This window comes from Sinohyriopsis cumingii, chromosome 9, assembly GCF_028554795.1.
Source record: "Sinohyriopsis cumingii isolate HCF-2022 chromosome 9, ASM2855479v2, whole genome shotgun sequence".
NCBI lineage: Eukaryota > Metazoa > Mollusca > Bivalvia > Unionida > Unionidae > Sinohyriopsis > Sinohyriopsis cumingii.
In genome coordinates, this window is record NC_142969.1 from 36,395,937 (window position 1) to 36,422,169 (window position 26,233).

The 26,233-nt window shown below is 33.2% G+C and overlaps 1 protein-coding gene across 1 annotated transcript in view; it reads left to right on the forward strand.

Moving 5' to 3' along the window:
• The window catches only part of LOC149791554 (transient receptor potential cation channel subfamily M member-like 2), a 206,550-nt gene that overhangs the window by 82,669 nt on the left and 97,648 nt on the right, over positions 1–26,233 (forward strand). Inside the window, exons 10-14 of the mRNA XM_089969446.1 lie at positions 1,187–1,290; positions 1,839–1,973; positions 5,581–5,643; positions 7,734–7,869; positions 17,226–17,341. Coding sequence (XP_089825572.1) covers positions 1,187–1,290; positions 1,839–1,973; positions 5,581–5,643; positions 7,734–7,869; positions 17,226–17,341 — 554 coding nt within the window. The remainder of the gene's footprint in view (positions 1–1,186; positions 1,291–1,838; positions 1,974–5,580; positions 5,644–7,733; positions 7,870–17,225; positions 17,342–26,233) is intronic.

Genomic DNA, 26,233 nt, shown 5'->3' on the forward strand with positions numbered 1-26,233 from the left:
CCTGGTCAGATGATAGTAAATTATACTGGATTTGGCCTAAAGATAGAAATCATATTGGACCTGGTCAGATGATAGTAAAATATACTGGATTTGGCCTAAAGATAGAAATCATATTGGACCTGGTCAGATGATAGTAAATTATACTGGATTTAGCCTAAAGATATAGATCGTGTTGTCAGATGATAGTAATTTTTTTTAATGATAATACATTCTACTGGATTTGGCCTAAAGATAGATATCATACTGGACCTGGTCAGATGAAAGTAAAATTATACTGGATTTGGTCTAAAAATAGATAACATATTAGACTGGTAAGATGACAGTAAATTATACTGGATTTGGCCTAAAGATAGAAATCATATTGGACCTGGTCAGATGATAGTAAATTATACTGGATTTAGCATAAACATAGAAATCGTGTTGTCAGATGATAGTAATTTTTTTTAATGATAGTACATTCTACTGGATTTGGCCTAAAGATAGATATCATACTGGACCTGGTCAGATGAAAGTAAAATTATACTGGATTTGGTCTAAAAATAGATAACATATTAGACTGGTAAGATGACAGTAAATTATACTGGATTTGGCCTAAAGATAGAAATCATATTGGACCTGGTCAGATGATAGTAAATTATACTGGATTTAGCATAAACATAGAAATCGTGTTGTCAGATGATAGTAATTTTTTTTAATGATAGTACATTCTACTGGATTTGGCCTAAAGATAGATATCATACTGGACCTGGTCAGATGAAAGTAAAATTATACTGGATTTGGTCTAAAAATAGATAACATATTGGACTGGTAAGATGACAGTAAATTATACTGGATTTGGCCTAAAGATAGAAATCATATTGGACCTGGTCAGATGATAGTAAAATATACTGGATTAGAGTACCCCCACCCTAAAGAGAGAAATCATATTGTACTTGGTCAGATGATAAGACGCTAAGGTTCTTGATCATATCCAGCATATCTCAGGAGAGGATTTACCATTGGTGTTAAAAATATTCAATACTTATGTGCCTGCTCATCTATATATATATCTATCCACTAATCTCCATTCCTATAAATGCAGATATTCAGCACAATCTGTACTGAAGTTTGAATCGTTTCATACGTTTTGTCTATAGTATAAATTGCTAACATAAATGCACTGCCTGACAATTTTGATCTTTTTCAGCCAAAAAGAACCAGGTGATGGATCAGATGAAACTAGCTTTAGCCTGGAACAGGATTGACATCGCCGAGAGGAGTGAGATTTTTACTGATGACAAGAGATGGCCGGTTATTCTCTCTTTCTCTCACTTTCCAGAGTTTTGCTTGACTGCCTGTAAAACCAACCATTAATGTTTATTCTCAAGTATCATTTTTACCTACTTTCAGCCCCACCCTCTAATTTAGAAAATCTCTACATATAAATTTAACTCTTTGCTTGGCAATTAAGAATAATATATAGTCATGGTAAGAGCTAACTATAAGCATAAGATTTTAGCAATATAATTTGGCAACTCATTTTATTTGCTTATATATATATTTGTAATCTGTTCCATAGGAATGTGGATATTGTATAGCTACATTGTTGTTATGTGTATGTTTTTGAAGTTATATTACACAGAACACAAATTCTCTTAAAGCTTTTAGCTTTGGAAATGCCATGTATTATCCAACACAAATTTCAAGAGCATATCTTTTTTCAAGCCATCTAAACATTTATAGCAGCAAGAAAACCTGTTACATGGTATCTTTCTAAGCAAGGTTTTGCTGGCTATGTAATTAGTGTAATACATGGTCTTATATCAAAGAGTAAAATTATGTTTTATTTGTTTCTTCAGACCAGCAGCTTAAACAACATCATGTTATCTGCCATACAGCTGAACAGAGTCAACTTTGTGGAGTTATTTTTAGATAATGGTGTCAGTCTTAAGGAGGTCCTGACCATAAAAACACTGTTGTGGCTGTACAGGAATGTAAGTTTATTAGCATGCTGAACATTGTTTATAAACTGCTTTGCTCACTGCATAAGTCATCTTGTACATTATTCTGTATTGTCATGGTCTTTTATTCTAACTTTTAATTTTTCAGTGGGTTGATTATTGTTCCAGACAATTTGGGACTGAACATTTTCAAGGGTGAAATAAATAGCAGTTTATATCTATTATTTCACTTTGTCTGAAAATTTTGTCTCACAAAGAATGAATTTAATAAAAAGGAAATAATTACCATGTTTTGTCTTTTGTCCCTTGAAGAGCACATGATAACCATTAATCACCATTAGCATTGTATGTCGGACACATTGTGATTTTCTTTATTAATATTATATAGATACTGAAAATGATAATTAAATTGGAAGTAAATGGTTTTGCCTATATTCTTTTTCAAGCAGTTATGTTAAAGTCTAACAGTAAAATTAAGAAAGACATCATGACATAAACCATAGCGAAAAATGAGGAAAACTCATTTAGTGCTTTTGGAGATGTCAAAGATTTTTATGATGGCATAGAAGAGGTAAATTAATTTTAGCTTGCTGCAATCAAGTAGAGTAGAATTACTACAGTACTGCCTGCAGCATTGAGTTTTGAACATAAAAGACACATACATATGTACAGTTTCACTGTATCTGAACTATTCTTCATTCTTAGGTTCTCGGTTCAAGTTTGAGACACGTTGGTATAGTTCTAACCTGGGGGGGGGGGCTAACGTGCTAACGTTGTATATACATCAACATTAATTTCAGTCTTAGCTAAGTGTCTGCATTTATCTTCAATTTTTGTTTGCACCTTGTCAAGATACCTTATACCTGGAATCATGAAACTCGGAAAGTACATTCGTATCAACAAAATAATCACCCACAACACAATAGTAGTTCATTATGACCGATATTTCATGCTTCACTGACTTTGAATACATTTGGTATTTTAAGTGTATTTCTTAATCATCAAACTATTCGACTCTGTGCATCTCTATTGATATTTCATTTGTATTCAAAAGGTGGTCACCTAGACACTTAACTATTAGTTTTTTCCCACCCTATATACATCCTGTAATGCCTTAAGCCATTAGAATTGATAAAGCATGATCATGCTAATTACTACACTATCATCACAAAATCAGGTCAATGTGAACCATGTTTTCTACTTAACTGTTTTGAGTTTTATTTTGTTTTATAACCTTTCACACTATAACCATTTAACTTGATAGTTGTATATTAAAGTGTAACAGTTTCTGCATGTTTTCACTCATACTCAGTTAACAGTTAATACCTGTCTCTACCAATAACAGTAATAAAATTTTGTAGAGCTCTGAAATTTAGCATAATTTTGACATTGATGAATGATTATCTAATAATATTATTTCTTTCAAAATTAAATGTAATATTTATTGTACACTGCCTTTAGTTCTTGGTGCATGTATATGTCTTTTATAGCTGTCTGGATCCAGACTTCTGTATTTATTCTCAGAATATTAATTTGGGTAAATACAGATTGTGATCCTGTATAATTTTGAGGAAGAATATAGATAAGCATTGGATACCTGTCTAACCTTTACCAAATAAGCTGCAATATTTTTTTAGCAATTTACTTTTTATACATGAAAATCAAACTTGAGAATAAGTTTTGCATGATTTTAAATGGTTCTGTGCATATTTTTAAAAAGATTTTAGAGAATTGCAATGGATATAGTTGACAACAATTTGCATTGTAATGAACATATTCAAGTCATGTGTCATAAAATCAATTCATATCTATGGTTATTTATTTATCAGTGCTTTGTGTTTGTGTGTGTGTGAATATGTACATGTATTTTGAATTTAGATATGCATATAAAAGAGGACCACATAGAGGACTAGTTTCATGCAACTAATTATGTAATTATGTCCCCCTCTTTAAATAGTCATTATTATAGTAAAACCTGTTATGAGAGACCAACCCTTCTGCCAACATAAAACTCTTTCAAGACAGGTGTTCTCTCATATCAGGTTTGTACAAAAGGACCAGTTTCCAAGGTCCAGTTTCAGAACAATTTAAAAACAAATGACCACAATCATTGTACATATATTCTATTCTTTATTAATTGTTCTCGCTAAAATATTATATGTATTCATCTGAAAACAAAATTATATAGCAGTAAAGATATACTTCATTCATTAAACATGAAATCACATTTACATTTGAAGATCACGTATATCAGCGTACGAAATCATTTACTCCTTTTCCTTGATAATAGCCTAAATTTATTTTGCACACATTTAAACTGCCTTTTTGCAAATAGTCTTCTCTTTTTCACTTCTTTCAGTTACAATAGTTTTTTTCTCCAGCTTTAAAATTTGTCTCTTTTTATTTGGAGGTTCATCCATTGTTATTAATGTTATAGGTGTTAACATTACTAACACTCAGTTGTAATATTGAACGTAAAGACTGTTTTGACTGGGATCTGGGAAAATTATGAAACATCTATACATGTACATTGCATATCTAACAATTACAGAAATAAAGAGAAGCGATTATCTCATCCAGAAACAGAACCTTTTACTCAGAGACAAAAGTCAACAGCTTCATTCAAGGAAGACATGCAGGGATTAACTCTATAAACAAAGTGTGTAACCCGGTCGCGCCAACTTGAATAGGCAACAGGTTTGTGATTGGGATGTAATCACTTAACATAGGGAGAAAGGAAAACAATCATCACAAGTCTTGAACACTATCAATCGAATCCCTCAAACAGTTCTCTCTTGCTGGATTCATAGACAATGACCTTATTCTTCCCCAGGTAATACAGATTAAGACAAAGAATACACACGACCACTACATCAGTTTCAGCAATTCGTGACATGTACATTAGCCTGGATTATGGACTGTAGTATCTACCGGTAGCTACAATCCCCTTTTTTAATTACAAAAAATTAAACAAATATTTTTCTTATGTTTTGATCAGAACAATCATTACTAATCAAACGGTCATTGTAACAACTGATTGCATACAGGTCTGTGGTGTCTGTCTGTGTTCTCACAAGACTTGTTTATAGGGGATGCTGGGTCCTACTCATACATAAGATCTACAATAAGACCGGGAAGCAGGCTAAGATCGGGAATAATTAGTCTGGTTCACTGTTTCGTATGCTCCCTGGGTTACTCTCCCCTATACAAATATGGTCATTCATAGCAGTGTCGAAATGCATATTTTGCCAAGACATCACGCTCGCTGGTTGCGTTCAGCAGACGGTCGCTCACAACAGAGCGTTTATATAACAAAAAGATCCGTGCATTACGATTGTCGTAAAAATGACAGGTGGTCACATATAGCAGAGGTCGCTCATAAAAGTTTGTCCTGTATTATTATTATTATTATTATTATCATTATTATTATTATTTAACAGAAAATATATGCAATTGTCAAATTTATATGTCCCAATTCTGATTTTTTTTATTTCACACACACACACACATGAATGATCTTGTTCCATCCACTTTGATTATTTTATGTCCCTGACACAACAGTTTGCTTCAGTTTGACTTATGTTGCCTAGTTAGCATTATGTGCTGTCTTGTTTTGTATTTTCTTCATTTGTTTGTGAAGGTTCCTACAAGAAGTTTGTGCAACAGTTTATTCACTAAGATGTCGAAGAGAAAGAAAGTGAAGGTATGTAATGTTGGTGTTTTACAGTAAAACCTGTTATGAGAGACCACCCCAACTGCCAACAAAAAAGGGTCTCTCAAGACAGGTGGTCTCTCATAACACTCAGTGGTTTCTACAAAAGACGCTTCCAAGGTCCAGTTTCAGAATCATTTAAAGAAACGTAACCACAATCACTGTACATATATTCTATTCTGTATTAATAGTTCTTGCCAAAATATTGTATGCATTCATCTGAAAACAAAATTAAATAGCAATTAAGATATACTTCTATAATTAAACATGAAATCACATTTATATTCGTAGATCACATGTACACGAACTAGTATATGAAATTATTTACTCCTTTTCCTTTATAATACCCTAACTTTGTTTTATCGATGTTTATACCGCTAATTGGCAAGTGGTCTTTTCTTTTTCACTTCTTCCAGTTACAATAATTTTTATCCAGTGTTAAAATTTGTCTCTTTTTAGTTGTAGGGTTTTCGATTGTTATTAAAGTAGTAGGTGTTAACATTATGAGTACTCAGTTGTAATTTTGACTGTAAAGGTGGATTTGACTGGGCTTTGGGAAAATATGACAAATGTATGCATGTACATTTCATATCTAACAGTAAATGAAATAAAAAAACAGTTATCTCATCCAGAAACAGAATCATTTACTCAGAGACAAAAGTCAGCGGCTAAATTCAAAGACTACATACATGGACTAACTCTATAATCAAAGGGTGCAACCCGGGCGCACCAACTTGAATCAACAACAGCTTGGTGACTAGGATGTATTCACTGAAATATCATGGGGCAAGGGAAACAAAAAACATCACAAGCGTTTAGCACTATCACTCGAATCCTTCAAACAATTCTCACTTGTTGGTTTAATAGACAAAGACCATATGCACCCCCAGGTAATAAGGATTAATCCTAAAGACAAACAATATATGTAACCTGCACTACCTTAACTTCGGCATAACAATGGCAAATTCGCAACATGTACATTAGTCTGATTTACGGCTACCATTTGTCACTATAATATAAAAACCAGCAGCCAGAATCCTTCCCTTTTCTTTTTCTTTTCATGTGTGTCTTTGATTAGAACAGTCTTCACTAATCTAGCGATCATTGTTACAAATGATTTACATAAAGTTCAGTGGTGTCTGTTCTCGCAATACAGTCATTCTGGATACTGGGTCCTACTTGTACATGTTTGCAGTAGGTACAATAAGGCTGGGAACAGGCTAAGTTCTCGAATAATGTACAGGTACTTTATTCTGGTTTACAATAGAAAATATGAGACACTATAAGTTTACCTACAAAATTTCAGATACCATTCACCAGTATCTTTTATTATTATTATAATAATAATAATAATAATAATAATAATAATAATAATGACTTTATTTAAAAAAGAAGCTCAATTGGCCAACTCACCAATGATCCATGTGGCTTTCTACAATGACATTTTGACATATATATATATATATATATATATATATATATATATATATATATATATATATATATATATATATATATATATATATATATATATATATAATGCCCATTTTTTACAAGATAAGGTTTCTTTACACAACAAATGCCGTTAATAACTCGACAATTGATCTTCTGCTGCAATAAAATATGTACAATTTCAAGGATGAGTACATACAGGATTCATGCAAATAGTAGTAGCGAACATGTGTAAAACATTATAGGTGCATAACTATGTTGTAAAAGTAGTACTTAATTATTATTGTTTCTTCAAATACCTTTCCTGATCATTATACATTATGAGTACAACTACTATCTTGAAAATTGATTCCCTCCCATGTTTGTTTTTCACAACAAAAGTGTTAAAGGTCAACCTCACATGTGGGTTGAAAAATCAGAAATTAGGGAGAGGAACCATCTGAAGTGAGTTTTTGTGTTTATCTTACATTACATCATCATATTAGTGTCTTTGCAGATCAAAATAAAGACATTCAGGAACAAATGAAGTTGTTCTGAAAAATCCAAATTAGGTTGGTATGCCAGAGGTTGGCTGTAATAATAGCAATCATTATGCAATGCTAACTTCATCATTGAAATTTTTTAAACAGAGCATGAAGGAAATCACATTGATGGAGGTGGGATGGCTATTGCAAGATTTACTTGGTGATTACTATCGCCCACATTACATCTCAGATGAAAGATATGCCAATATTAAGGAAAAGGGTCTGGATGAAGACAATAGTGGTAAGTGCCGCATATGGATGGAAAAGAGGCTGGCTGATGTAGCACAAGTATTACAGGTGCTCTTCCATTAGCTTCAAATTAGTAGTGTTTAGTGCAATTAATTACTTTAGCAAATTTTCATAGTGATTTAAATCCACTGTGTTCAAAGTAAAGGTGAATAAACGTTTTTTCTGCATTGGGTAATGTCTTAACCTATTTTAGGGCTGCATATATGATGCCCCATTGTGAAAATTCCACTAAAACTGAACATTTTGTACACACATTTTGAATCAGTGTAGGTGTTATAATGGAAACCATAAGGATTGGGCACATATGTTTATGAATTGCACATACTTTAATCCATGAAATCAACAAATCACTGAATTTTAGTCTGTTGTTGAAATGGCTGTTGTGGACTGACCTTTCAACTGCTTGAAGAGGGAATGTAACAGGAATGCCAGATTACACTATAAGTTGTGCAACAGTGTCATCCTTGGCTACCAACTGTGTGAGATATATTTGAATATTGGCCTCCAGATTTTGTGTTGATGCTATTGGAGCAGAGATCCATGGCACTGATTGTTACAGCAGTACGCTGTTGACACACTTCATGATATATATTGAAGTCAATGTCTTGTATTGTCAGACTACCATCATATGATGTGAAAATATGCCAACAGACCTTAGTCTACACTGTTTTATTTCAGTGAGGAGCTTGACTGATCAAAGTAGAAAATAAAAATAATAAAATGCTGACACATCATGAATGATGTTGAATTGCATGTTGACTTAGATTTATTATTCTTTTACAGAACTAGTCTGGACCACTGATGTGCTTTTTTAGATTCATTGCATTTGTATTTTCATGTGAGAGCAAAGTCAAGTCATTCAATGTTGCTTGAAAACCTAAGGTTGGACATTTCAACAATTGAGTTACATTTCATTTTACTTTTAAATATGAAAAGATAGCATTAAAAAATCAAAAACAAAATAAACGAAAAATTGATATCAGCAGCTAAAGAAAGAGACCATTAGATTTGTCTGTCTCTCTCGCCATGTTTATGTTTGTATTCGAAGACTGGCTAGTATTGTATCACGGGACCACGAGATCTGACGTATCATAAAAACTAGAAAAAACTCAATTTACGGAATCATGGTATCTTCCACGCAAGGTAATCGTAATCACTATCCGCTTATGTTATTTAATTTATAAACATTACAGTTGAATTAAGGTCTGTAGAGAATTACATAAGTAAAATAAAAAGATTGATTTCTGGTCTCCTTTAAGTAACAAGTCACGCATTATTTTAACAACGCTTACGTTACAGTGACAATGTCAGTGGTTTAAAATTGTTTTTCTATCCCTGTGGATAACTTCATTCCTTTGGCAGCCTCAGCAAAGCAAGTTTTCTCACGCTGTCCAAGATCTAGGCCTATTTGCCGTATTTCATGTAATTATTTAAACACGAATAAATAATTATTAATTTCAGTGTCGAAAAATTATATGTAAAATAAATAATTATCATTTGATTGTACTAACCATGTATGAAAAATAAAGGGATTGTACCTGAACCAAAAACGTCACTATTCGACAACCTAATGGTCAAACGTGCAAAGTAAACATATATTTTCTATCTTATTTCGCTCTATACTCAAGAATCTAATTGCAATAAAAATAAAAGCACTCAAAAAGATTTTTGTTGTAATTATGTCTCAGTGTGCAAGCTGGTCTGCATTTAGAGTACATATAGCAGTTTTTGTGCAATGTTGGCAAAATTATTAAGATGGTTTGAAAATGTATTAGTTAAGGGTATTATTTATTGGTAAATTGTATGCAACAGCATGAGTCCACATTGTCAAGAAATTAAGTGCTACTTGTATTTTTACAGCAACAATAATGTCATCATATTGCAATAAAAAATAAAGAACTTGAAATCAGGTTTTAGTTAATGAGTGTGCATGGGCATGTGTGTGTGTGTGGGGGGGGGGGAGAGATGAAACAATATTTTGTCAGTGTATAAGACCGTATTCATTCAGGGTGGTTTTTATTTTATAGCTTTTGCAAAGAGAAAAAAAACTATTTTTAGTTACCTGACGATTGTGTTAATCCTCAGGTTATTACAACCCTACTATATTCCATTATCAATAAACACCGTTAAATCAACAATTCGTTCTTGTATTAATTACGATGTTCATTGTCACAACAACCACATGACTATGCAGTGTTATTTACATGGTAATTAAACATGTTTAGTGCTTTGGTTATCCAGTTGAAACCAGATCGAGGGCAAGAACGGGCAGAAGAGGTCAAATCAGCAAGACTGCCAGTAGGGAAATGAGGCTCTCTTTAGGGAAATGAAAATATGTCAATGTGCTAATGTCCATACATCAGATGTTATAAGGATATATGCATTACTTGTTATTCGAACTCGCCAATAAAGATAATATTGGGGTATATCGTAGAATAGATTTGCAATAAAATGTTAATTATATCTAAGTCAAAACTTTCAAATTTATAATGGAAAATGACAAGGTTTTTAATATGTTATGTTTGTATAACTATAATGAAACAAGACTAGTTGACCAATGGTCTGTGGTCTTCACTTTAGCAAGTACTGAGATGTAATTTTTGTTGGATAAGAAAACATCAAAGGACTTCCGAACTCGTTTTAAAATGCATGTGGTGTTTTCTTACGGTGATGGACTTAATAAGGAGAACTAATTGACAATAATACTTCAAGGTATGGTCTGTGAAGTCCTTTGTCCATTTGTTAATAAACACCCGTATATATTGTAATGACAGTAAGACAGCTTAATGCACAAGGGTGGTGCAGGATCTTTTGCCGGGGGTGGGGTGTCAAGAGCTTTTGTTGTGGGGGGCTCAGCCAGTAACGGCCGGGAGAATTAGTATAATAAGCAGTCTGAAACTAAGGCTGATATTTACTAAGCGTTTTGTACAGAATCTTGTGACATATTTTCAGATATATATATATATATATATATATATATATATATATATATATATATATATATATATATATATATATATATATGCAGTTTGATTTTAGAGGGGTCATGTGACCCCCTTGACCTATGCTGTGGGCACCCATTCTTATGCATTAATCCCTGTATTGTTTCACCAACAAGTAATTATTAACCTTTGTAAAAATAAAATAGTAATACGGTATTTTTTTTATCGTTTTTGCAAACAGAAATCTTCTTAGTAATTTTTTTATGTCTGATGATTTAATGGATTTTTTTTAAAAAGACAAAAAAGGTACAAAAATTAAGATACATTTAATAATTATTATTTTGATAACTGGATTGTGTGCGAATAATGAAAGGGTATGCAAAAATACATGTAATACGGAAAGTACATTACATGTAGGACTGTGGTTTTTAAAAAGTATTTTCTTTTGTTAATGTTAACTTTAACTAGCAGCAGAAAGGTAAATGACCAGAGCAGGGGTGGTCCTGGGTTTTAAAAATTATTTTTGCCGCGCTTTACATGCTTTGCGCGTAGTGAATTGCTTCCTAAATCACAAGAATGATGACTGAACGCTGTATATTTTTTCTCAACAAGCAACCTTGGATTCATAAATCCCAAAAATGATCACTGAACACTGTAGATTTTTGCTCAACAAGCAAAATTAGATCTCCTTTCCCACCAATGAAACTTACGCGAGTCAAAACCTGGCATTAATGTACTGTATATATGCATTAATTACCATCATTAAATTAAAAGAAGGAATGAAGAAACATATGAAAGAGGATATGTACCCCCAACTCATTCAGAATAAATATGTTATTTAGTAAGCAGTGTTATATGCATATATGAGTTAAGAATAAGAAAATTAGGTAGAATAAACAATGTGGGAAATAGTTATCACATGTTTTGTAGCTTGAGACCACATTTGAACTGTTAACATGAATTCACATTGTTAGTTATAACAAAAAAGGGCGTTGTTTATTTGCTAATCAGTTGCTTGTGCTTTCACTCACTGTAGAACAGGCGGTTTCTTTGAAGTATGTTGAAGAGCCTTGAGTCTAACCTTTAGCTATTGTGCAGTTTGGGCACATCTGACCAAAATATAAAATATGGGCATGTTGGGGGGTGGGGTGGGGGGGATAACGCACTCCACAGGGAGAAACGGCGTGTCCTTTGAGAATTTCACTTGTATTGGACACAAAACATTGACGAATATTTAGTGAAAATGATGCTTAAATATGCCACAAAAAAAGTGCCGATGGTAGGTTCCAATCTGTGTTTTTCGGATTCAATCTCCTAACTTTTGGTTTTTGAAAATATTTATTTTTTGCATGACATGCTAGAATAACTGTAGGGTATTAACTAAATTTATTCAATTTTATGACTATTTGAATTCTTTGGAAATCTTTCTGTACATTTGAAACTTAAACATAGAATGGGCATTTGTTGTTGGAACATATTTGGATTTATTGGAACTAATGGAATTTAAAGAACTTTTAGGAAATAGGAATTCATTGACCATGCTGTAAGGAATTCATTGACCATGCTGTAAGTTAATTTAATTCTTTCACTCCTGTATTTTGAGAAATGAATTATTTTTAATTATGCAAAACATGTTTGTTTTGCTATTTCTTTTTGTGTAGTTTAAGTCCCTGGAGTCGTAACACGGGATTGATGGCAAAACTAAAAGATCCATGAGCAAAATTAACATATATTACTTACCCCGCCTGGATTCATGTTTGGTGACACACTCCTTCAAAATACATGTATCACAGCCAGTGATAAATGAATTGACAACTTGTGCCTTGATACATATATCACAGAACATCTGCTTTAACTTTGTATGATATCTCAGCCACGGACGCCTAAATTTCCAGCTATCAAGAAATTTTCTAGAACTTTGACCTATTCATCATGATGTGGTGATGCACTTGAAGCATTAATACCATCACTACATGTAGATGATGTTGGTCTGCCAGGTATAACATCAGGTTCAGTGACTGTGTTGTCTGATGAATTTGCACTAAATCCAAATGCTGTTAATTTTGAAGTGTGAAGTTACTCTTAAGATGAGATGATGAACATGCAACAGTAAACTTTCGTTATAATAAAGTTGCACTGTTGACATTATATTATTCTGATTGCATATCACTTTGACGGATTGCATGACTTTGATACTCAATCTAAGATAAAATAATACAAATGAAAGTAATTTTTCTGTTTCATAGATGTTACTCATATCAGTCACTTTATGCATTGTTCTATTTGCGTTGAAGAATCTGTAATTATCGCATAGCGATGGACAACTTCATTAAAAAAATACTAGAAACAATGGAATATATTTAAAAAAATACCATATGTGGTTTTATTTAATCTTGTTTAAAACAAATTAATAACTATGTCTTTGTTTGTTGGGAGGAGTACCAGCTTGGTTTGGAATTTTGCTGGTTTCTATTTTTAGATGATTGTAAGCCACATGATTTAGCCATGCTGAAGTTGAAGGCTTACACTCACACGAAGCATGGAAACACTTTAACTATTTACTTTATAGGTGAACTCTAAACCAAAGTTTTTAATTGTTATGGATTAAGTTGGTGACTGACCATGAAGATATTGGAATGGGATTACACTGTAGTTTGTTCCACAAAGCATCATGAATTTTATTCTATCTGTAATTCTGTCAAATTTCAGGTCAGCGTCATTAAATGTAGCTAAATTACCCAATTCATTTTCAATATTGTTTCAAATGAATTAGGTATTTTTTAGCTACATTTAGTGATGTTGACCTGATAATTTACTGACTTCCAGGTAAGACAAAATTCGCAATACTGTGTGGAATGAATTATTTTGTCGTGGTGTTGATGTGCAATGCTGTCCATTATGAACACAGCTCCTGTAAAGGTCAGAAATACATTCATTCAATTTCCTTATTCTCAAGTATTGTTTAAAACATAATTGTATCCACTCTACACAAGTGATACACCATGAATTGTTGAGATTGGTTGATGATTATTTGTACCGGTAAAATTTGGTCTAGTACCGAGTTTTTCCATCCTTACCAGTACGAGGTACCAGTTGTAGAATGAAATGTAAAATTTGTTGTAAAATTTCTCTGAGATGGACATTAAAAGTTGCATTTTAAATTAAGTAAGTTCACTTGTTACTGAAACTTATGCCCAACATAACAGGATCATCGACTTAACAGGGGTCGAGATAAAAGGAGAAAATTAGCATAACAAAGAAAGATTTTTCAGCACCAGACTAAAACGCTCGACATAAACAGGTTCTCGAGATAAGTTAGGTTGATATAAGTGGGTTTCGCTGTACATAATATTTAAACAATACACATTTCTGGAGCTTTTATATTGATTAATAATGATAAATACGGGGGGGGGGGGTATCTCTGTTCAAAATTTGAATTTTTTGTTTTATGGAGGATTCTTTCCTAATGCATGTGTACACTCTAGTGTGTGAGAATTATCTTGATTGGGCTAGACAAAGCGTACAAGAACATATTACAAAGGAGCACTACTGCATAAATTTAAAAAAGTTTTTCTTTGCTCTTGTACTATTTGTTAGATTCAAGATGGCCAACAAATGTTAAAATTAACCTTGTGTTTGATCTAAAAAGGCAAAAAGAAAGTCAAACTTCGATGTCCATGAGTGTTTTTCTGCCTAAAAGTAGAGCTTGTTGAAGCATAATAAGTCCATGTGACAAGTCAGAATGGTAATCTAGCGTGAATGGATGTTTATGCTTTTATATTTATTCCTGTGATAAGGAAAGAGTATTTACTGCTGCCATCCATGGGATGAAAGAGTATAAATATATAGTAATGTATTCTTCTGAAAGTACAGCAGTTTTTGAGTAGTGGATGCACGAGTAATTTTCTCAAGTAATTGGACTTTGGGGATTATCTTGAAGTGTTTGCATTTGAAAGTTTATGTTATTAAATCTCTCACCCTTTTTCTCGTATAATAAACTTTTAAAATGATCAACCTAGATTGATGATTATCTAAATGGTAAATTCATACTAATCCAAAGTCAGCGAAAGTGGTAAAAAAAGGGGAAAGTGATATCCTCCCTTCAGGTTATATTTTACAAAGATACTGAAATTATTGTATAATTTATATTATGATACTGGACAGCAACACTGTTTTGCATGCAAACATTCATACAAACCATCATTTTCCTATTTTCAAGAACGCAAATGTAAGTGTATTTTGTAAACTGGTACTAAATCTGTTCATTTGCATGTACTGTAGTTAAAGAATTTATCTGATAAAGTTTACATATATATTTAGAATCCTTCACCAGTACAGTTAAACTTCTCTCATTGTAAGCTAAGTTCAAAATGAGTCTAAACGAGGAAAAGTTTTTTGGATTTTAATATATAAAAGGTACTAACAGCCATGTTCACTGACATACTTCTGCTAAACATGGTCTGAAGGGTCATTTATGTGATGTGATATCCCCTCCCCAAACAAAATGAATAGAGAATATTAACTAGAACAAATTTATGAAGTACGATGCCCTGCTCGATGTATTTGTGGTATATGCAATGCAGAAAGGATTAATGTTGAGTAAAGCAGCTGTATTGGAGTTTAACAATAATAGGTTTATGAATTAAACAATATTAATGATACTAGAAATATTCTCAGATAATGTAGATAGTATGCACTGTAGTCATGCACTCAGTATAAGGTCAGAAGGATGAATTCTCTTTCATTTCCAAGTTAATTTCCAATAGCTACTATCCATTATATCGATATCATATCCATTCCACCATCATTATCATTAATGTAAAACTATCACTGTGATTTTAATTTGCTGCAAAAATCCATATGAAATCATGCTATAATCTAGCATTTGCCATCAATTGTTTTGAGACACCCATTTTACTCATAAACTTACTACAAGTCGTTTTCATTGGTTGGCTGCATCAAGCTCTGTTGTGTCTGTTGTACTTTCTCCTATTTATTTTTTCTCTGTCTCCTTCTTGGATCTAATCCGATCTGTACAGAATATTTTCCACCAAATACTTTTCATCTTCTGGGATGTAGGTTTTCATCACAATTATGTTTACATGGAATAGTCAGCTTCTATGTTAACAGCTGCACTTGTTTGAATATGTATACCTTATTCCTGTTTGCTATTTATAGATTCAAAAATGTTGCTGATGCTTTTCAAAATCTGAAATTTTATTCTGATTATTTATGTATACCCAAATATTTGACAGTACTTTATATGTCATGCAGTTAATTTTACAAGGACTACAGTTTCCTAACATTTCTTGGAATTATATATTTTTCGTATTATGTAGTAGTGCTTCTTAAAATATTAAGTCAGAATGAAACTTTTCAGATAATGTTTGTGTACAAAGTTTGCTTTGCAAAGATATCCAAATATAAATCATGGTCATCTGATGAACAGCAATTGTTTACATTCTATTCATAAAGATTTCAAAATATAAAACATGGTCATCTGATGAGCAGCAATTGTTTGCATTCTATTCATAAAGATGTTCAAATAGAAAACATGGTCATCTGATCAGCAGCATATGTTTGCATTCTATTCATAAAAATGTCCAAATATAAAACATGGTTATCTGATGAGCAGCAATTGTTTGCATTCTATTCATAAAGACGTCCAAACATAAAACCTGGTTATCTGATCAGCAGCACATGTTTTCATTCTATTCATAAAGATGTCCAAATATAAAACATGGTCATCTGATCAGCAGCACATGTTTACATTCTATTCATAAAGATGTCCAAATATAAAACAATATCATCTGATGAACAGCAATTGTTTACATTCTATTCATAAAGATGTCCAAATATAAAACAATGTCATATGATGAACAGCAATTGTTTACATTCTATTCATAAAGATGTCCAAATGTAAAACCTGGTCATCTGATCAGCAGCACATGTTTACATTCTATTCATAAAGATGTCCAAATATAAAACATGGTCATCTGTTGAGCAGCTCATGTTTACATTCTATTCACAAAGATGTCCAAATATAAAAAATGGCCATCTGATGAGCAGCACACATTTACATTCGATTCATAAAGGACCTTTGAGAAGTTGGAAGTCATTGATCTGAAGAAATTTTGTCTTCTCTTTTTCTCTCAGATAACAAATAAAAAACTTATGTTAAAAAAATGTGCAAAAAGGCACATACATTTGGATAATGTTAATATTTCATACAGTCATAGTTTGCAGCTGGATTTTAGACCTGTATTTTCAAACTCAATTTCAGTAAATGAAATTTCGATATGGAGCTGCCATGTGCAAAATTCTTTTTATATTGCAGTACTGACACCATTAAATAGTAATTAAAACTTTGAGCATTTGTAAAACGAATATTATTTTTGTTTTAAAGATAAAAAGGCTGAGAAACGAAACCCAGATTTTGATAATCCTGAGTGGGAACTGTTCATATGGTCAGTGCTCAACAACTACCAAGAGATGGCAAAATTGTTTTGGCTGCATGGAAAGGTAATATTTCTCAGACTCTGATACAAGAATATTTATTGTGTTTGTTTGCAAACTTTGCATTGCTTATTTTTGTAACAAAACTACATTTTTGATGTTGTCTTTATTTTTTAATACTTTTTAATAATACCTGTATACCAAATTACTTCAAAATGTTAATGTCGACGGTGTATCCTCTATCATACATTATTTCTGATTAAGCTTCTCTCATCATGTAATATTACATTAGTTAACACTTTGATATGTTAATATACTTATCCTTTTTCTAGGCCACACAGCAAACAAATCATTCTACTTTCTGCATTGTGTGTATTGAATGAAAACATGCTATCCCGGTATGTTCTCCAGTCACACAAATGACGAAAAATATTTTGAGGAGAGAAAAGGTACATGATTTATTAACCTGGCATAGGTGCCTGTACAAAATGTTTCACATGGATTGGATATGGAATCCATACATTACAGAAATATCCATATGGACATTTTATTCTATAGCTGAACCATTCTTATGGATTTCAGTGTATCCATATGGATTCCTTACGTACTCTGTATGGCAAATCCCACGAAATATGCAAATTAGTCCATGAGATCTGTAGGTTCTCCATATGGAATAAAATTAAATTCCATATGGAATTTAACAATAATCGATATGAAAACTTTGATTAATCCATATGGAATTTGGCAATAGTCCATATGGAATTTGTGATGGGTCCGTATCGAGGAAATCGGATTCAGGTCAGGAGAAAAGCAAAATTCTGATTTAAAACGGAAACAAGAGGGCAGGTAAATCCAGTTTAACCTAAAAAAAACTACAGCAACAACAACAAAATTTGAAAAAGAAGTATAACAAGGAAACATATGGAAAGAAGTTATTGTGCCCAAAATAAACAATAAAATTACAGCTATCGGAAACAGGAAATATAAATGCAGCTGAAAATCATTCTAATTGTACAAAGAAATAAAATATAAATTTTATTATATCTTAATGATATGTTTTATTGAAATGTCAGTGATATTACAATCACAAAATATCACTATATGTCCAGAATTTTTGACAAATTCTCAGTGAAATTTCAGTCACAAATTCCCACTGATATTTTCAAAAACGTTGGCAGAGTCAGTGAAATTTCAATGACAAACTGTTACTGATATTTTCAGAAATTTTGATCAAACCTCCTAAAATACCATAATTTTAGTAAAATTGGACATTTGAGTGAATGTCAAAAAATGTTCACTGTGATTTTGTTGATATTTCAGTTACATTTTAACTAGGGTATGATTTTTGTAGAGCATATTTTAATAGGAAACCAAAAACAATTATTTTCAAAGTAAACATGAGATCATCCAGCTTGCACCAAAGATTCATCTATGCTTGTACTATCAGATATTAATTTTCGGATCACGTTTACATTTTCTCGACCATTTTGGTCATGTCTTTGTCTGTTTTTAAACACCTGTGCAAATACATTAAAGAAAACTGACATGCCTATGTTTCTTGAAATTTATATGAGTATATATTCATCCTTCCACATCAGCTACACTGACATATACATGTTCCCTAATTCCCACCAGTATTTCTATTTGAATCAGATAGTTTAGGTTATTAATTCTTCAGAGAGTATTTTCCATGATGCTATAATACATAAGCCTGATATTCATATGGAAAAAAGTACTCATGGATTAAAGTTGGAACTTTATTCCATATGGAATTTTCACTTGCTGTGAAGTGCTTATGGAATTTATATGGAATAAATTGTCTGATTCCATAAGGTTTTCAGTCCATATCTCTTCCAGTGGATTCCAGAAGTATTCCATACGGAAGCAATGATAACTTTCTGTACCGGATATCTCTTCCATACGGATTCCTAAAGTATTCCATACGGAATCCATTAGAAATTTCTGTACAGTGAGCAAAAGACAGCCCATTGGCTGGATCTGGTTAGTGACTAGGTTTTATCTGGTTATTTACATCATAAAGTGTGGCTTTAAAAATCACATATCCAGCTCTTGCCCTGGAGGAAGCTGCACATGCATGCCCTAGCACGTTCATTCAGAGGAACAGACCTATTGATGCATACTCATCTGTGTTAAGCCATTTAATCATGAATGCACAATGCTCTGGAAAAGGAATAACTTTATAAAAAATACTGCATCAAGTTTCTTCTCTAGGGAGCCTTTTCATTGCATCTCAGAAGTGCCATTGTTTTGGTGTTTATCTTCTTTTTAATATCTAAGAATAACAGCCATACATATTTATATCTGACATCAATGTTAGCTGAATCCCTTGGATGTTTTGAAACTCTTGTTCTTCAGGCTAGGGATTCATTTTGCAAGCAGTTTATTAGAAACAAAGGAATATATGTTCCCTCTATTAGCATGCTCCAACTTTAAATCTTGAATGAGCTAATATGCAGGGTGTTAGTACTGTGTCATGATTGAATGCGATGGGCAATTATAACTGGTGAAATAGTACTCTATACCAGCAAATTAAGACACAGTGGCCCAATTTTTAACTTTATATTTTTTGTTAAGTCTCTGCATTTTACTTTACATATCTGAAACTGTTATGTAAATGACTTGATAAATGCATTTATTTTGTGGACTAACATTCATACTTTTGAGGCATTATGTTGTTCACTGGTCCATAATTTTTGTTTATCAGGCTATATTGTCATAGGCATCACAAACTGCTCCAGAATATTCCTTTTCTCAATAATTGGAACGTGTTTTCTTTGTGATATCTGTAGGACTATTTCAAGGTTTTCTAAACTGGATTCAACACAGCCCCAACAGATGCCTGAACCATGAACAGTCATCCGTATCTTTTCTTGATCCAACTTGGATGCATAAAACCCAGCAAAATCAAACAGCCTGTACCAGGCTTTGTCATTTGAAGGTGATATATTTTAGTCAGTACCATCTCCAACATATGCTCAACCCATGAAGAAACTGGATGTTGCAATCAAATATCCCATTCTGTCACATTCTAGCATGGGACAGCTGGCACCACCTTTTGATTGTTCAATCTCTACAATGTACCTACCTTTATAGACCCATGACTGTCAGCTCCATCACTGGTCATGTCTTATTGGTGGCTATAGCTACAGTATAGTCCTGACTATGAAGTACATTGACCTGTCATGTAGGGAAACACTGGTCAGAATTGCCCATGTCACATCCATGTCCTGAATACCCAGCAGAGGTCCTGAACTTTCATTGAAATGTGCAGAGAGTATTAACAGCTCTAATTTCAACATTGGTTCTGTCACATTGTGGCACCAGCTATCACCACAACAAGCCTTGGATGTTTGGTACCATTATGAAACTATCAGCAGCTTGTGCAAAATTTGCATTGTTATACTCTCCTTAGAGGGCCTCTAGGGAGAATAGTCCTTGACTAATGAGTCAACCTCTATAGATAAAGCATTATTATTACAGTTATAATTATTATTATTATTATTATTATTATTATTATTATTGGATTCAGGACAGCTATAATTCCCCAGCTCTATCACTGCTTGGCTCTATAGACAGCAGCAGCTTACTGTGCCATTTTCTGAATAGTGATTTGTTCAATGTATGGCTGGAGATTCCATCGTTCCAAATTCAGCACCCCAAGATTTGTTAGCCTCCCATCTGGGTTTTCCTATTCAGTCTCAACATACAACATCATCTCTCTTCAGTGTTTCATGATTATGCTCACGAGTAACATTTTCTATACTCAATCTAATGATGCTCAATCAGAAGACTCAGCCTTCCATACATTGATCAGAGCAGTTTGCCAGCTCCTGCATCTTGATTTTCGCATTTGTCCTCCCCATCACATTTGTTGGCAATATACATAATTCCCACATCAGTGAACTTGTTGGCAAAAGAAAGACAAGCAGTTGCTCAAACAGCTTCCACAGCCTGTTCATGTCATTGATTTTATGCAGACAGTGTTCTTTCCATGAACTGGAAAAGTTTAGATACTTAAGTTTTCCCTCCAGTGCTCTGAATTCAAGGGCTTTGTAGAAGGCATGGGAGTCAGGTTGGCAAATTCTCTTGATTGCTCTCCGTGGGTAGCGAAAATCATTAATAAATGATCTGTTAAATTTAGCATTAGAAATTTCCAGAAAGTTCACAATCTTTTTACTGGCCTGCTCATGCAAGCATGAACACTTAGTTCATTCAAATTCTTCAATTTTTGAACCTGAATGCCAGGGTCACATTAAATAACCCGTCAGGGGAAAACAATTTTTGTAACAAACAATTGACACAATCACTAGGGCAACAAGGCCTGTCACTTTGAATGCTTATGAAGGCAAGTGATGAGCTCAAATTGTATATGGGTATGTTTTGTTTTATTTTGTTTTGGTTTTCGTTTTCACTGTGGTATGAGAACAATGCATCCGTCTATTGAAAGATTAAAATTTATCAAAGAAACCACATGCAACATATCTTCCTCATTTTGGCTTTCTGAATAGAAGTTAGCTCCCATCATAACAGAAGGTTACCATCTAATATTTATAACCTGTTTCATCATTCATATAAGCTAGAAGTTAGACCTTTCCAATCTTCTGGGTAATTTTGATTTATTTAGTCTGAAGGCTTTGATCCTGTACATAAAATGGAATTGCCTTGGGTTTTGATATGGTTGAATAAAGCTGCTTTCAGAACTATGTTTAGAGTCTAGTATGCTCAACTCTTTAATTATAAGACCTGAATCCTGTTTATTTTAGTTTCCGCAGGTCAAATCAACAAGATACATGCCTGGTTATCATTTGATCCAAACTATTCACAGTTCCATAACAACTGTTCCATTTCACATATGATGGCTATTGTTTTCATTATTAAGAACAGCCTCCTGCATATGGATAATCAGTCTTTTAATGTTTGAACTGGTCCAAAACATACTCACAATGGAACAAAGGTCAGACCATTTATTCTGCCTCTACTGCCCTCCTCCTAGTAAAAAAAGGCTGAACGAATCTCCAGCTGTTTTTGGAGCAATTTCTTAACATTCTGGAGTATGGAAATTTGATTGGTGGCAGTGTGATTATTGTTGGAGATTTAAACTTCCACTTTGGCCGTCCTGGAAACCCAAACTTCGAGGTTCTGCGTGCATTTTGAACCTCAAACAGTCATTTAGCCAATCCAGCCATAAAAAATGTGACATTTTAGACTGGTTCTTCATAGACTTGATGATAATATTCCAGTCTTCATTTGTGTCTCATCAACTTGTATCAAATCCCCTCTGTAATATACCATCTTAATAAATCAGTCACTAACCCTTTAGCTCTGACTGATGCTAATAGAAACCTTCATATGATAAATATAACCCATCTGATGCATGACATCCAAGCAAACCTAATTACAGTTCCACTCATTTCATTGTAAAGCTCATTAACTTGTCTGCAGCATTTTAAACAATGATACACTTCTTCACTATTTTCAGCATGTATTTGTTATTCATGATACAGTCATTCTAAGGTTCAAGTTCTAATTAGTCAACCAGGACACAAAATGGAAAACGTTTTAGCCCAGTTGACCTGTGCTGGTGGTCCACAAGGCTCTGTTATTGTCACCATTCTTTATCATTCTGTACACTCAGCTGCTCTCAGGTGTCATATATCAACAGCCTGTGTCTCACCAATTGTACGCTAATGACACTCAAATATACAACTCTTGCTATGCAACTGAAGTTGAGGCTACCATCCAAGGCATAGAGAGGTGCCTTTTTGATGTGAAGTCATGGATGATCATTTAACAAGCTGCAGATGAATGCCAATAAAACTGAAGCCATCCCGACTACCACACAAAGACTTTCTCTTTACTTCAAATAATGAATATTGGCAATACCAACATTACATTCACACAGTTGATACGAAACCTCAAAATCATTCTAGAAAGTATGCACTATTACATCAACATAAAATGAACATATACAAGGCTGCATACCTGGAGCTGAGGCACATTGGCTTCATTTGCAATTTTATTTAGGTTGATATGCCACTACTACACTTGTGTTCCTTAGTACTTTCAAGACTTGACTATTGTAATTCACTGCTTATTGGGTACATCTCAGTATATTCTACACAAACATCATAAGGTGCATAACACGGCTGCTCAGATCATCTCTAGTGTATTAAGAACTGAGCACATTACCTACTGCTCAGTGTAAATTTCACTGGTTTCCCATTTCATTCAGAATCAAGCACAAAAGCTTTTCACTGTTCTACATTTTGTTTGACTGGCTCTAGTCCAATAAGCTTATCGAACTTCACCCATGTATAAACCCATCCAGAAACGTGTGCTTCTCTTATGACAATTGTATTGTCATTGTTCTCACTGACAAAATAAAGTTACACTGTGACAGTTCTTTTGTGTACCAGGACCCAGCTACATGGAATGACCATAGATCTAAGACACAAGAACACTATGATTTAGTTCATGGGTGTTCTTAAAACTCATCTATTTCAACAACAAAGACACTCTAAAAGACATAATAATGTTCACTTTCTTAATTATTGTAAGCATGTTTTGTTTTGTAATTTCATGGTATTTGTTTTTGTAATCTTGTTCTTTATGTTTTATGTGATCTACTACTGAAAAGTGCTTAGAGCTTCTAAAGATTAGGTGCTGTACTAAAGACCATATTATTGTTGTTATTATTATTATTATTATTATTATTATTATTATTATTATTATTATTATTATTATTATTATTGTGAAACCACTGTCTTCTTTGGACTGTACACCTCAGTGGCTCCAACAGGACCTCCATTGAGGGTTTTGAAGTGGTACTTGAAGCAAACCATTCTTTCGTGTATTAGATGGTCTCTTTCTTATTTCTGCCTTTGAAAGAATGGAAAGTATGTTATATCTCAACATGCTAGTCTATATCATCCAGGATATAATTGGTTATTGAATCTATGTATTAAAGAGAGAAACTATTTTGAGACCAATAAGTTTTTTCATGAGGTAAAGGCAGTAGCTACGCGTATTTAGGCACCACTTTTCCCTAACTGATATTACTCACGACAGCTTTCTCTAACTTCATCTTAGAGTCCTTTCATTTCAAAGGACTCAGTGTATTGACCTGAAGTATTCTCACATCATCTTGCTTGTTTGTACCATCCAAATAAATTTTTTAAAAGAAGGTATGAAGGATATAAAGACTACACAAAACTTAGTCATTTTATTTATTGATTATAAGTTATAACCTGATTGTTGCCAGGAGGTCCCAAACAGTGTCATCATGTTGACATATCTTTAGCAACACAGTGACTATATTTGCATGAGCTAGTGCATGTTTTCAAATAGCGGGTATGTTGAAGTTTGCTATCTTTGATAATAAGAGTAATTCCATAAAGTTGGAGTTACATCTTTTTGAACACCAGACATTGCAAATATTGGATGAAGATGCCAGATTTTACTGAAATGGACTATTCTATCTACCAGAAAAGGACAGTGAGCAGTCACCTGCTTGTTTACATTAGGAGCTTCCATTTGTTTTGAATTGCCAATACGTTGACAGTGTTCGGGACCTCTTAGTGACAGGATAAAAATCATAAATCAGTGAATGAAGTGAATATGTTTTGTGCATTTTTTTAATACCCTTTATGCTGTTTGTTGATAAAATAGTAGGAGGGAAAAACAGATAGGAGGGTATGTGAATACTACAGTGGGATGTATAGAAGTAGCACAACAGATATACAGCTGCTTAATAAGGGTGAGGCCTTTTGACTTCCAGTGGATTTGCATGGGGTGCATTTTTATTCCTGCTAATAGCTAAGAATACTGAAGCTGCCTCACCTACTTTATATGAAAAGGATGGCCCATCTAAGTGGGAAGATGAATGCTACCCCATTTACCTATTACCAAATTTTAACTGGGTCATTTTTTTGAAGAAGAAAACATTTTTTCAATAAAATGTGTTTGTTTCCAGCATCCCTGCATTTACATTTAAAACATGGTACACAGCAAGCATATTTGTCACCATATGAACATTATTTAGCCTCAACCCCTTTATCTGATAGGAGGTAACTCTCATGTGACTTCACCCACCTAGGCAGAGGAAATTAAATATTATTATTGGAAATAATCAGCTTGGGAGAGATTTTTTTAGGTACTGGTTGTACTCCTGATGTATTATGATCTGGTATCTATAATAAAGAAAACAAAAAACAGTTTTCTCCAAAGATCAGTTTTGTGTGTTACATGTATTACGAATCATCATTATGTAACACACAGACAGTCGCATTGACAGTCATTAGGTGTAATGAAATTATTTACTGTCTTATAAATTATTTTATATTATTTATATGTTACTCACTGCAGCATTTGTATTGGAAAATATGAATACGTTTTTCTGAGTAATACTGCATGACTTTGGGGTCTACATAAAATTGAAATTTAAAGTCATATTGTGAATGAATGTGGATTGAAACAACTTTTCCAGTTGGTTTGGAATGGATGGATTTTGCTTTTCTGTCAACACAACTCAGTGCTGCTTCTCTGCTTGTAATGGACAGGATTTATTAGCTGAGTCAATGTACATGGTATTTGAGCAGAGGAGGGACCTTCCTTGACACAAATGTACCTCTGTTTTTGTTCTGCCATTGATAGTTTGGAATCATAATGTGGGAAAAATATTAATAACTTTAATTTAAATTATCAAAATGATGCTCTGGATTATCCCATTCATGTCATTTTGAGTGCAGTAAGGAGAATGTGATTTATGTTGAAAATTACTGTAGTTGACATTACAGTACAATTTTGTTTTGTGTATCAAGTTTTGAATGATGATGTGGTTCATGAAACTCACATTTACAGAACTAAATAAGAAAATAAATTTGAGGAAATTTAAATGGTAATTTCTTAAATTTTAGATTATGCACAACTTGATGATCT